Here is a 12,319-nt window from a genome sequence, read left to right on the forward strand (position 1 = left end):
TCCCTGATAAGCTACAACAAATCCATTTTATTGTGTTGAACTATCCAGAAATGAAGCTTAGGCAGTATATATAGCTCCAACAATTCGACAACTAAAGTACAGAAGTAACTACAACAAAATGAAGATTTCAGTTCTTTCATTGAGTTTCTTCGTATTTTTAACACTTCAAGAAGTGTATCCAGCCCCTCAAAATTCATATTGCAGCGACTACAAGGCAATGTGTAGAAAACAAAAGTCTAATGACGATTGCTGCAAAAAGTATAGAGCCTGCGTCTGTGCAAATCGACCTGACTTTGATGATTGTGAGCATGCACTGGTAAAATGTAATAAGAATAGATCCAAAGAATCTAACAGATCTGGAAATAGAAGCGGAGATTGGGACACTCTCTATGGAAGTGAAGAAAGTTCAGGATATGATAGTCATCAAGATTCCGAAGATTGTTCCGATAATTCAGGTTCAGGTGAAAATATGTCTGACAATGATGCAACAGATACAGAACCAAAACCAATGGAAGGAGAAAACGGAACTGAAGTACCACCAGTAGACATACCAGCTCCTTATCCAGTTCCCAACCCATCCCCTGGGCCAGCTCCTGTACCAGATCCTGAATCAGCTCCTAATCCAGCCCCTGGACCTGCTCCCGGACCAGCTCCAGAACCAGCTCCTGAACCAGCCCCTGGACCTGCTCCCGGACCAGCTCCAGAACCAGCTCCTGAACCAGCTCCAGAACCAGCTCCTGCGCCAGCTCCTGAACCAGCTCCTGAGCCAGCTCCTGAACCAGCTCCTGAGCCAGGTCCTGAACCAGTTCCTGATCCAGCACCTGTACCAGGTCCTGATCCATCTCCCGTACCAGGTCCTGATCCATCTCCCGTACCAGGTCCTGATCCATCTCCCGTACCAGGTCCTGATCCATCTCCTGTACCAGCCCCTGATCCATCTCCCGTACCAGCCCCGGATCCAGTTCCCGTACCAGCTCCTGATCCAGCTCCAGAGCCAGCTCCTGATCCAGCTCCCGTAGCAGGTCCTGATCCATCTCCCATACCGGCCCCAGATCCAATTCCCGTACCAGGTCCTGATCCAGCTCCCGTACCAGCCTCAGATCCATCTCCCGTACCAGCACCAGATCCAGTTCCCGTACCAGCTCCTGATCCAGCTCCAGAGCCAGCTCCTGATCCAGCTTCCGTACCAGTCCCTGATCCATCTCCTGATCCATCTCCCGTACCAGCCCCGGATCCAGCTCCCGTACCAGCCCCTGACCCATCTCCCGTACCAGCTCCTGATCCATCTCCCGTACCAGCTCCTGATCCATCTCCCGTACCAGCCCCGGATCCAGCTCCAGAGCCAGCCTCAGATCCATCTCCCGTACCAGCACCAGATCCAGTTCCCGTACCAGCTCCTGATCCAGCTCCAGAGCCAGCTCCTGATCCAGCTTCCGTACCAGTCCCTGATCCATCTCCTGATCCATCTCCCGTACCAGCCCCGGATCCAGCTCCCGTACCAGCCCCTGACCCATCTCCCGTACCAGCTCCTGATCCAGCTCCAGAGCCAGCTCCTGATCCATCTCCCGTACCAGCCCCGGATCCAGCTCCAGAGCCAGCTCCTGATCCAGCTCCCGTAGCAGGTCCTGATCCATCTCCCATACCGGCCCCAGATCCAATTCCCGTACCAGGTCCTGATCCAGCTCCCGTACCAGCCCCAGATCCATCTCCCGTACCAGCCCCAGATCCAGTTCCCGTACCAGCTCCTGATCCAGCTCCAGAGCCAGCTCCTGATCCAGCTCCCGTACCAGTCCCTGATCCATCTCCTGATCCATCTCCCGTACCAGCCCCGGATCCAGCTCCCGTACCAGCCCCTGACCCATCTCCCGTACCAGCTCCTGATCCATCTCCCGTACCAGCCCCGGATCCAGTTCCCGTACCAGCTCCTGATCCAGCTCCAGAGCCAGCTCCTGATCCATCTCCCGTACCAGCCCCAGATCCAGCTCCCGTACCAGCCCCGGATCCAGCTCCCGTACCAGCCCCGGATCCAGCTCCCGTACCAGCCCCTGACCCATCTCCCGTACCAGCTCCTGATCCATCTCCCGTACCAGCCCCGGATCCAGTTCCCGTACCAGCTCCTGATCCAGCTCCAGAGCCAGCTCCTGATCCATCTCCCGTACCAGCCCCAGATCCAGCTCCCGTACCAGCCCCGGATCCAGCTCCCGTACCAGCCCCGGATCCAGCTCCCGTACCAGCCCCGGATCCAGCTCCCGTACCAGCCCCGGATCCAGCTCCCGTACCAGCCCCGGATCCAGCTCCCGTACCAGCCCCGGATCCAGCTCCCGCACCAGCTCCAGCTGGTGGTATAAATGACAACATGAACCAAGGAGGAGGAGGTAGCGGTGGTCTTTTAGGAGGTATTCTCGGATAGAAATTAATTTTGTTTAAATTACTTTAACGATGCTAAAACTATTGTAAAATGAGAACTTTTATGTGGATTTAATTTTAAAATTCTTTGGTCTTTAAAGTCATTTGAATTACTTCTCGATAACACATCTTATTGTTTAAAAAGAAAAGATAAGAAAAAAGCATAATTACAAACGTTATAAAAGTGCACAGAAATACGACAGAAAGTTATTTGTGGAAAGAACTTTAAAACAGAATGAAGCTTCTCTTCATCTTATTCAGCTTCTCAGTTTGTCTTACATCTTTCGGAATAAGCACCAAAGATCAAAGAGAAGTGTGTAAATCTGCAGAGGAATTTTGTGTTAAGGAAAATGCAACGGAAAAGTGTTGCAATAGCTTCAAATACTGCTCTTGTGCACATCATTCAAACGTCAGTGCATGTGAAAAGAATCTTGAATTGTGTGAAAAAGAAGTTGGAAATGTTGATACTTTGAGTGCTTCAATTGATACACCTTTGGGACAAATTCCATTGGATGCAGATGAAAGGATATTTCCATCAATTATTGGAAAATGGATTTTTGAATTTTCCATAGCAGTTATTAAAGAACTTTTGTATTATTTTGGGATTTTAGGTGAAAAACCTGATGAAATTGATGAAGTTGATTTGGACAAACATAAATTTTGAATGTCATGTAAATTCTTTAAATAAAATTAATGTATAAAAATAAATAAATTGTCTCGTATTTTGGGAATTAATTAGCAGCAAATAAAAATATTTCATTAAGAGAGGATTCTGCTTTGTAACTCCATATATTTGATGCACTTTGATTAACCTTTCACAATTTTTTCTGTGTGGGCGTGAGACTCGTGATGGTTGAATAATTCACCATTCAATTGAGCTAATGGCGAACAGTATTGGAATACAATACCGTCCAAAGTGATGCCAAACTGATATTTTTTGGCATTCACACACAAACCTCTGATGTTGCATGTTTGGATCATTTTGGCGGGGGGTTGTGCTCTAGGGAGGATTGAGAGCCTTCAACAGCGGATGTATTTGCTAGATAGCAGCATGGCAATATATTGATTTCCTCATGTATAGCAAAAGCATGTATTACACCAGAGGGAGAAGGGGCGAGGAAAGTGGGTGGAAAAGGGGGATAGAAAAGGAAGAAGGTTGGATTTTATGTGGCAAAGTGCAGACAATCTTCCACATCAGTTCAGGGGAATTTCAAAAAGCCACCCTCTTCGTGCAAGCACCTGAGGTACCCCCAATGCATTGCACTGAGGTGTCCATATCGAAGACATAATCTTACACGGAAAGCCCCCAGAGTGAAAGTTCTCTGGGAAAGTCCACCGTTCTACCGCACGAACAAGGGATGGGCGAGGAAATACATACCAGAGTATCACTGCAAATCACAACTCTAAAGGTGGGATTGCCTTGGACAGTGTTGAGTTGCATTTTCCATAAGAAAATTTATATGTATGTACTTAGATATCAAATTCCATGTCCAGTGTGGTTTAGAAATGATTCAATTCAGCACTTCTGAATCCCTTACATTTTGATTAGAGTACCTACCTATAAGTTTATGTATACATTTTGGAAATGTTCCAAGGAGGTATTTGAATTTGAAATTCATATCTCTGTCTTTGAACAGAAAGGGATGGGGGGAGGGTTGTCAGGTTGTGGTTTTGCTGAAATTTGTAATAAAACGAAAGAACTTCTCAAGCTAAGTTTGTGGTATAAATCACTAGTTTGTTGAAACAAGTGATTGAAATTATTTATAGATACAAACTTGCATTGAAATAATACAATGAGAAAGAAACTACAGTATGGGGATAAAGAAATTAGTTAAAATTAAATTTTTAATCTGAATTTTATTGAAAAAATTAAAAGTAAAAGACTAGAAAAATTCTAATTTTTTCATTTAAATTTTTTGCTTCAAAATTTCACTAGTCATCATGAAAATGAGTTAAGAAGCGTTAATTTCAATGAATTTTCTTCGCGAAAATTTTTTTAACAATGCGGAGGGTCTAAAATTTTTAACTTCCAACTTTGACTTTAATTTTCTCTTAAAAAAAAAGAAAAGCTTTTAATTCTTTTTCTATTTTATACTGATCTGTATTATTTTGAAAAATAACGAATAAAAAACAGAGTAAGAAAGTTTCAACAGGACGTCTTTGCCTAAAGAGTGTTCTTTGGGTCATACGTAGACATACGTGAAACATTTTATTTTCCCGAATTTTATACGAATTTAATGTTTTTCTCTAGTTAGAAATGCATTAAATTCACACAAAAGAGACCAAAGATTATGCTTTAACTGAGAAATGTGCTCAGAGAGCATTGAAAGCATTCATATCGCGTTAAAAAGAGCGCATGTTTCAATGTTTTCATGTTTCACGTGAACGCGGAAGGGTTAATTTCCCTGCATGTAACGAAGTTTTGTTCATAAATTATTGTAGGGCGTTGTTAAATAATTAAGAAAAAGTATCGTCATTTCCCTAAAAATCACTGAAAAATGAACAAAACTTTCATTTTTTAGATTTCATTTATATTATTGTTTTATTATTGTTATTATTTTATATTATTTTTTATTATTGTTTTCTTCTAAGAATATTTTTGTTTTGGTTAAATAGTTAAATTATGTTTTAAAATCATTTTATAATATTTAAATCCCAGGAAAATTCGTATATTTCCAAGCATTTGCATCCTTTGTAGCAAACAATGTTAAGTTCGGTACTTGTTGAACCACTCTGATTCTCTAATCCCTTCATTGCTTCACCGCGTCATATTACATTCCCTCCCGGAAAATCCCTTTTATCGTGGTTATTTTGAAGTGAAGGAAAAATGCCCTTTAGCTTTTAATTAAATTAGGCATCCCGCGTGTGCTTTGTCTTCCATTTTGCGAGTTCAAAAGCATTCGCAAAATCTTGTGGTCATGGCATCATTGCGCTCCGTTTTTGGTGGAGTTTGCTCCATTTTGCAGGATGTGTCGACGGATGGGATTCCTCATTTTCTATTTACGCCCGGGATGTTCTTGACGTTAGCATAATTTTGATATGATAATTAATGTTCAAAAGGAATTGCAATTGAGTTGATGAAAGTAACGTCATATTGCAATATGCAAAAGTTCTAACATTTAGAGATACATATACTCCTTCGGATTCTCTTGCATGCATTTCACCACAAACGATGTCACTTTAAAGTTCCCGCAACATCTGACATCCACGCTTTAGGGAGGGTAGGGGGGAGGGGAAGTTGTGGAAATTCAATATTGTTTTGACCCGAAAATATTGCCTGAAAATGCAAACAATGACGTCATCATTGTAGCTTTTGGTCCCTCTTCTGTTTTTTTAATGAATGATGACGCTTAAATTTTTTTTTCGAAATTCATTGATGAAACATCAGCGTGAATGCTTCATGTATGAATAAAATAAGGCAATATTGATGAAATTGTCTGCAGTGTTGGGGAAATCTTCTATTTTTTCAATTTTAAAAGAGAAAAACTGTTTAGCCATTTTTTATCATTCTCAGGCCATATATACAAGACTAAGCCTGTCGCAATAGTTTCCACAAATAACGTTTTATTCCTATGGAAAGCGGGTAAACTCCTTTAAAATTTGTTTATGTAAATTACAATATTTGCTTAATTCGTTAGTTTTTTTTCTCAAAAGTTCGAATCAAAGTCCCTGTAGAAGGATGAATTTAGCTTTGATGTGCGTCAGAAGAGAGAAAGAGAGAGAAAAAAACTGAATGTAATGGAAATACATCATTGAGCTAGAAAGCTTTTCGTATGAGAGATAAAGCCACACAGACCACTACTTAAGGGAGCTTTCCTATAACTAAAATTTATGGCAAAAGGTCATAAACTATGAATTGGGAATTGAATCCCAGGGAATTTCCCTTTTCTGCGAAAATTTTCCTTAGCCCCTAAGCATTGTAAATATTGACTTCAATTTTTTTCCTCTTTTTCCTGAACATACATGGGGCTTCCCGCCTCAGCATTTGTGCACCAACATCATCCATACAGACAAATAGTCTCTCCCTCTCATATGAATTTGAACACCACCAGACGAACTTTTAATTAGATCTGATAGTTAGTTTTTCTGCATTTAGAGGCCTTCAAGTAAACTTTTAATGGAAAACAACGCGGAGCTTTTTTTCTGCTGTTGTAGACCACCTTTCCAAACAATTTTCTCTCCCCTTTGTTTGGGAGCGAAAATTTATGGACACCAGAGTGTGAACACTAATTGAGATGTAAACTACTAATTACTCACATGCGGTGGACAAAAAATATTGCCAGTTCGCATGGTACAAAGGTGGCTTTATGGACTGAAAAGCTCATTAAATTTGCACATTTATTTTAACAATAAATACGATGGAGCTTTTTATGTGAATTAATCAGTATATATTTAGTTTTAATAATGGCTATTGTTTTTCAGGGGAATTTAAATATAGAAATACATTTTTTTATCCTTAATAGGAGAAAATTAAGGAAAGTGGGTCAACTAAAATTAAACTTATATCTTATGTTTGAATATTAGTTATTTTTTAATATATTGATGAGAATATTAAAATGAGTTTTTAAATGAATTTTTATGCAAAAAAACTAATAATTTCATTGCATTTTCCATAATTGGCTTGGCACTTTTGCTCATAAATTTTTTATGCATTGTAGGGAAGTGGGAAATTCTTTCAAAGATTTCCTGTTCTATTTCTATAAATAAATTATCTCTAAAGTCTGTTTCTCAGTGTTGACAATTTATCATTATTTTAAGACATTTCCAATAATATTTATGACTTCTCTCTGATATTTTGTGATTTAGATTGCCGTCTCTTTATTTTTTATTTATACAAAAATGAGTTATTAACAATGTCGGAGAATATTTTGAATGAATTTTTGAAGAATAAATTAAAGTATCAGCTCTAGGGTTTTGCAAAAATAAGAATCGACCGGTTGTATTAATTTTTCTTAAGTTTAAAAATAAATTTTCGTTAATTTCTATTGATTCGAAAAACATTTTGAACAATATGAAATTCAAGGACTTTTTTATTTTTATTTTTAATATTTTTAACGCCATTTAACGCAGACAGGATAAATGTTTTTGGCGACTAAACGCCCTTAAAGTTCGATATTAGGAAATTCTTTTCGAGTTCAAATTACATGATAAATTTCAAAGGAGAAAAGACGTTAAGAAGAGAATGTCAATCGTTTGAATAAACGTAAATTACTAAAAAAAAGAATCGTTGAACGTTAGAGTAAAAAGTTAAACATTAGAATAAATAATGATTTTCCTGGTTTTTTGTTGGTTAAATCCCCCATTTAACCGATGAAAAACCTTAGGGGCTCTCACCCAGAAAATAAAAACATTTTTCCAGAGCTTTCGGCTCTGTTCGGAGCCTTCTTCAGTGGCTACAGAGTGAAGGAATTTATTTACAAACATTTTCTACAAAAAACAAGACAATTTCCCCTCACTCAAGCGTGGGGAAATTTTCCCTATCTCTGGGCGCGTCACAATTTGGCAGAACGAGAAGGTATATATATATATATATATAAACTAACATTAAAAACAAGAAACTCTTCTTTTTAACGTTAGAATAAATGTCAATTGTCAGAAAAAAACGTAATTCGCAAAAATAAATGTACGACAAACGTTAAAATAAAAGTCAAACACATAATAAAAATCATCAAACGTTAGAAAAGGAAACGTTATACGTTATATAATTCAAAATACTTTCTATCTACGCGCAAATAGTGGCTTGAATCATTTTTTACAACCATAAATTCCATAACTGATAAATTCATTCTGACTTTATGGCGTAGTTTCATTAAATTTGTGCGCTTACGTTTGATACACATGACTCAAAAAATGCTGAAAACGAACAAAAAAGTTCCTTCACTTAAAATGCAAAAATTCTCTCTGGGAGAATATTAATTTCCTGTGCAAGTGACTCAGCGGTGGTTCTACTTTTTCCACATATTTTTTTTAAAATTTATTTTTCAGTTTGCCCCTTCTGTCCGCGATTAACATGAATTTATTGGTGTGGCACTCAGAGTTCTTGTCCCTTTTGGAAAAAAAAGTGCGACACTATCAAATTTCATAACTCCAGCATGGATTTCATAGCTATATACACGTAGTCTTATGGCCAAAAAATTTACAAAGCGAATTAAAGAGAATGAGGACAGTATGACCATCTGGTGCACACATTGGGAGCTATAAGCATATCATATGTGAATCATTTCCGAAATAGCAAATCAATTCGCGGGGGATATATTTTGTAAATTTTTAAAAGGAAAACCATTTGGCGCGGGAGATGGTGAAGAATATTCCTGAAGAATATTGTGTTAGCATTTACCTGCGTTCTCTCTTTGCTTAAAGAATTTAAGCGCAACGACATTGACTCGTGCGTCCCTCTTCGTGGTGCGGCGATTAATTAGAAGTTCAGTCAAAGGAACGTTAAATGGGGGAAAATACACAAAAAGGGTCTGCTCTGTCTCGAAATGCTCGTAAGTAATGCATTGTTTCCTCTATATACCAAACAATGGTGCACAAAGTGGTGCACTGGAATAAGAGAAATTTGTGTCAAACATCTTCTCAAAATTCGTTTTATTTCACATCAGAAATTCAGTTGATTTCCTCACTAAAGCAACAAACTATTTGTGATTAAAATACACGGAAAAATTGGATAAGTTCCAAGAGAGAGAATCGTTTGCTGCACTCCCCGCAAAATATTTTCTTTTCTCATTCCATCACTCTGCCATGCAAAAGACTTTTTTTTCTTGTTCCCATACACCAGAAATTCTCTAACGCTTTATTTATTTCAGCGTTTCTGCCACAACAGTTGAATGAGCCAAGAAATATTCTAAAGACGCTGACTCAAGATGGAAAACGGAGAAATAAAAAAGTTTATTGCCGTATTTTTGCGAAGAATTTCAGAGATTTCTTTACTAAAGTTATAAAGTTTTGTGTTGAATTAATTAACTTAAAATTGATGAAATGTACAATTATGTTTGAAAGAATTTCTAACAATGATTGACGCAAAATGCTTAAAATATTTGAAAATATTCAACACAAATTCCTATATGCAATTTAATGAAGTTCTTTATAAGAAAATGATCCGAAACATTTAAGGGATCTTGAGGATGTATACCCGATTATTAACGACCTTTAATTTTGAAGCAAAAAATAGAATTTTCTTGCATTTTCGTTAACCCTTGAGAGGCCATCGTGGGTTACACACAGACTCAAACTTTAAATTTTCAATTTTTGTGTATTTAAGGTTTCTACGGTTTACCTATTTATAGCGTGATAAAGCACAGAAATTATGTAAGAGTGAAGAAGAAGACATTTTTTTCATTAAGCGATTACATGAAACATAGAAAAAACATTGAAACATCTGATCTTTGTATTACGATATTACTTCTGCGGAAGCTCTCGGAAGAATTTTATTAGTCAAAATATCTTTTATGGCCTCTTTTACGTTATATCATCAACAACATTTTCCACGTTAAAGTCAATGTATATTCTAATAAACCTGTAGAGGTTTAGGGGAATTTTTCACGATCAGTAAAAACGTTTTCTCAAAAAAGTAATTTAAAGTAAAATTTAGAATTAGCCCCGGTTTCCATGATGTTTCACATTATGATCCTCGTGCGACTGATCGCAGGTTAATTTAAAAAAAATTACCCCTGTAAAAAAATTAATGTGTGTTGTTTCATGCCGTGCGCGAAAGGGTTAAATAAAATGTATTTAATCAAATTAGTTCATTTTTGTTTCTTCGAAAGATTTTTATTATCATAAATATTTTAATTTTTAACATTGTCTGCAATTTATTTTTATAAAGTTTTTTTTATTTTGTTAGTAATTCGTTTTGAACCATTCGAAACTAAGTAGTCGACTTGAATAATACAATAATTGTAGGGGAGAGCGGGGTTAAAAAAGTCACTTAAGGGTTTAGAAAAAGCTCAAAATATTATATTTCCCAAATAGATAAAGCGAAATGTTTAGCTCATTTCTTTAGGAAATTTACTGCCCTATAACTCTTTCTTAGATCATTTTGCTCTATCTAGCTAGGAAATATGATATTTTTGGCTTTTTCCAAACCCTTAAGTGACTTTATTAACCCCGCCCTCTCCTATATCTAAAAATATCATAAAATTAATAATTATTATTTAAGTTTAAAAAAAAAAAGCAGAAAACTACCTTTTTCATTGAATTGGAAGCAAAATTATATATAAAGAATGTTAAAACATCAACCATCAATTAATTTTTAAATTTTCCTAACAAAAAAGTTTAATTTAACGTAAAAATTTGTTTCTTTTATTTAATCTCACTGATGCCAGTATAGTTCAAGATCAACAAAGTATAGAGAGATGAATAGGGGAGACCCTGACACTTTGGCTCGAGTCAGCGACATACAACAATAAATAATGCAGACTTACTGGTCTGGGATAATGCATGCATATTTCCGGATGGGTGCCCCCTTGCCGTGAGTGTCTCGGGGGCGATATGGGTATGCTGGGGGTATGAAACTGCCGGGTTTTGCGCTCTGTTGCCCATCGCGGAGAGTTCGCCCTATATGAGTATTGTGGTACCATCTGTGGGTGTTCAGTGAGTGGGAACGACATGGGATGCCCGAAGTCAGTGGGCCCACTGAGCGTGACGCTGTCTTTTTGTGCCTACATAACCAAGAGGAAAGAGAGCTGTGTACCCCTCACGAGCATATTCCGCGTGTCGCTCTCACTGGAAGGCAAAGCTCCAATTTTCATTTTACCCCTCCTGATCGTTCCCATGCAGATGCGCAACGTGGCCCAGAGACGCTCAAAACATCTGGTCGACCTCAGTACACTCTCGACCGTCACATCGAGATGATATAGATGACCAAGTGTTGCCACGGTGCTGTTGTGAATTATTTGGGATACGCAACCTGACCTGACCCGCGCGCATAAGAATTTTCGCGTGACATCGCGTGTGTGCCAATTGCAAAAGAGACAGAGATTGTCTGCCAATCTTGTGGAAGTGAATTGCAAATCTCTTGTCCTAGATTGCCTTAGCATAGTACTGATTGTGTGGAAAATTCCGAAATTTTATTACACAAAATCCCATCTCGGGCATCGTCCAAGAATAACCAGCAAACATTGTCGGTGGACGTGTGTTTGGGTGATTGGACTAAAATAGACGTTGTGAGTGAATAAATCTACTACTGGGTGAATCACAAAGTTCCTGGATGGATAGATATATGGTGTGCGGTGTATTTGAGAACATGTCCACTCTGTAATGTCCCGCCATTTATCTTCGCCCCCATTTTTGGCCCCAAATCTTTTTTTTTTATGTAAGATTGTTGCTTCTCCCCTTTGAATGCCAATATCGATTGCTGAACTCTCTGTATGTTTGTCTCTCCATGGCACATAAGTTCACTGCCTCTTGACATTTTTTTTGCACCCACACCTTCCCCTAAAATCACCCATTGGAACCCTTTTTGGTTAAAAAAATAAATTCAAACTCCTTCACGAGGAAATTCAGGAGGGAATCGGGTGAAGGGGTGAGAAAATAATATCTAGTGTCGTACACAGAGTAGATACACACCTAGGGGGAATCCACGGTGAAAAATGGTGTCTCCAACAGACGCATTCATTTTCCCTCTGGGTTTTCCATCCATACTACCGTGCAAGGCATTTCCCTACCCCCCCATGTGTCGATGCAGATGGTGCACAATGTGCAAAAGGGTGGCAAAAACACGCGCAATATGAGACAACAACTACCCCGGAGGGTGCACTGTTAGAAATCGAATGGTGTCTCATGAAAAGTTCCTTTTGGGGGTATTATTTGATACAAATTTTGTCTATTTTAAATTTAATGCTTTCAATTTTATTATTAGGGACTGCTTTATTGATTTTTAAAACTCCTAAAAATAATTTAAAAATTTCTTAAA

The 12,319-nt window shown here is 38.3% G+C and overlaps 2 protein-coding genes across 8 annotated transcripts in view; both read left to right on the forward strand.

The window, feature by feature from the left end:
- The first annotated feature begins 217 nt into the window (after window positions 1-217).
- On the forward strand, window positions 218-2,410 carry LOC129794476 (basic proline-rich protein-like). Its single transcript, XM_055835227.1, has one exon. The coding sequence runs from the start codon at window positions 218-220 to the stop codon at window positions 2,408-2,410; it is 2,193 nt and encodes a 730-aa protein (XP_055691202.1).
- An 8,819-nt stretch (window positions 2,411-11,229) lies between these two features.
- Window positions 11,230-12,319, forward strand: part of LOC129795895 (uncharacterized) — a 32,469-nt gene continuing 31,379 nt past the window's right edge. Inside the window, exon 1 of one of the 7 annotated variants that reach the window (XM_055837439.1) lies at window positions 11,230-11,661. The gene's annotated coding sequence lies outside the window, so the exon portion shown is untranslated. The remainder of the gene's footprint in view (window positions 11,662-12,319) is intronic. The other 6 variants (XM_055837436.1, XM_055837437.1, XM_055837434.1 and 3 more) reach the window with 6 other exon arrangements.

Source organism: Lutzomyia longipalpis, chromosome 4 (genome assembly GCF_024334085.1).
Source record: "Lutzomyia longipalpis isolate SR_M1_2022 chromosome 4, ASM2433408v1".
NCBI lineage: Eukaryota > Metazoa > Arthropoda > Insecta > Diptera > Psychodidae > Lutzomyia > Lutzomyia longipalpis.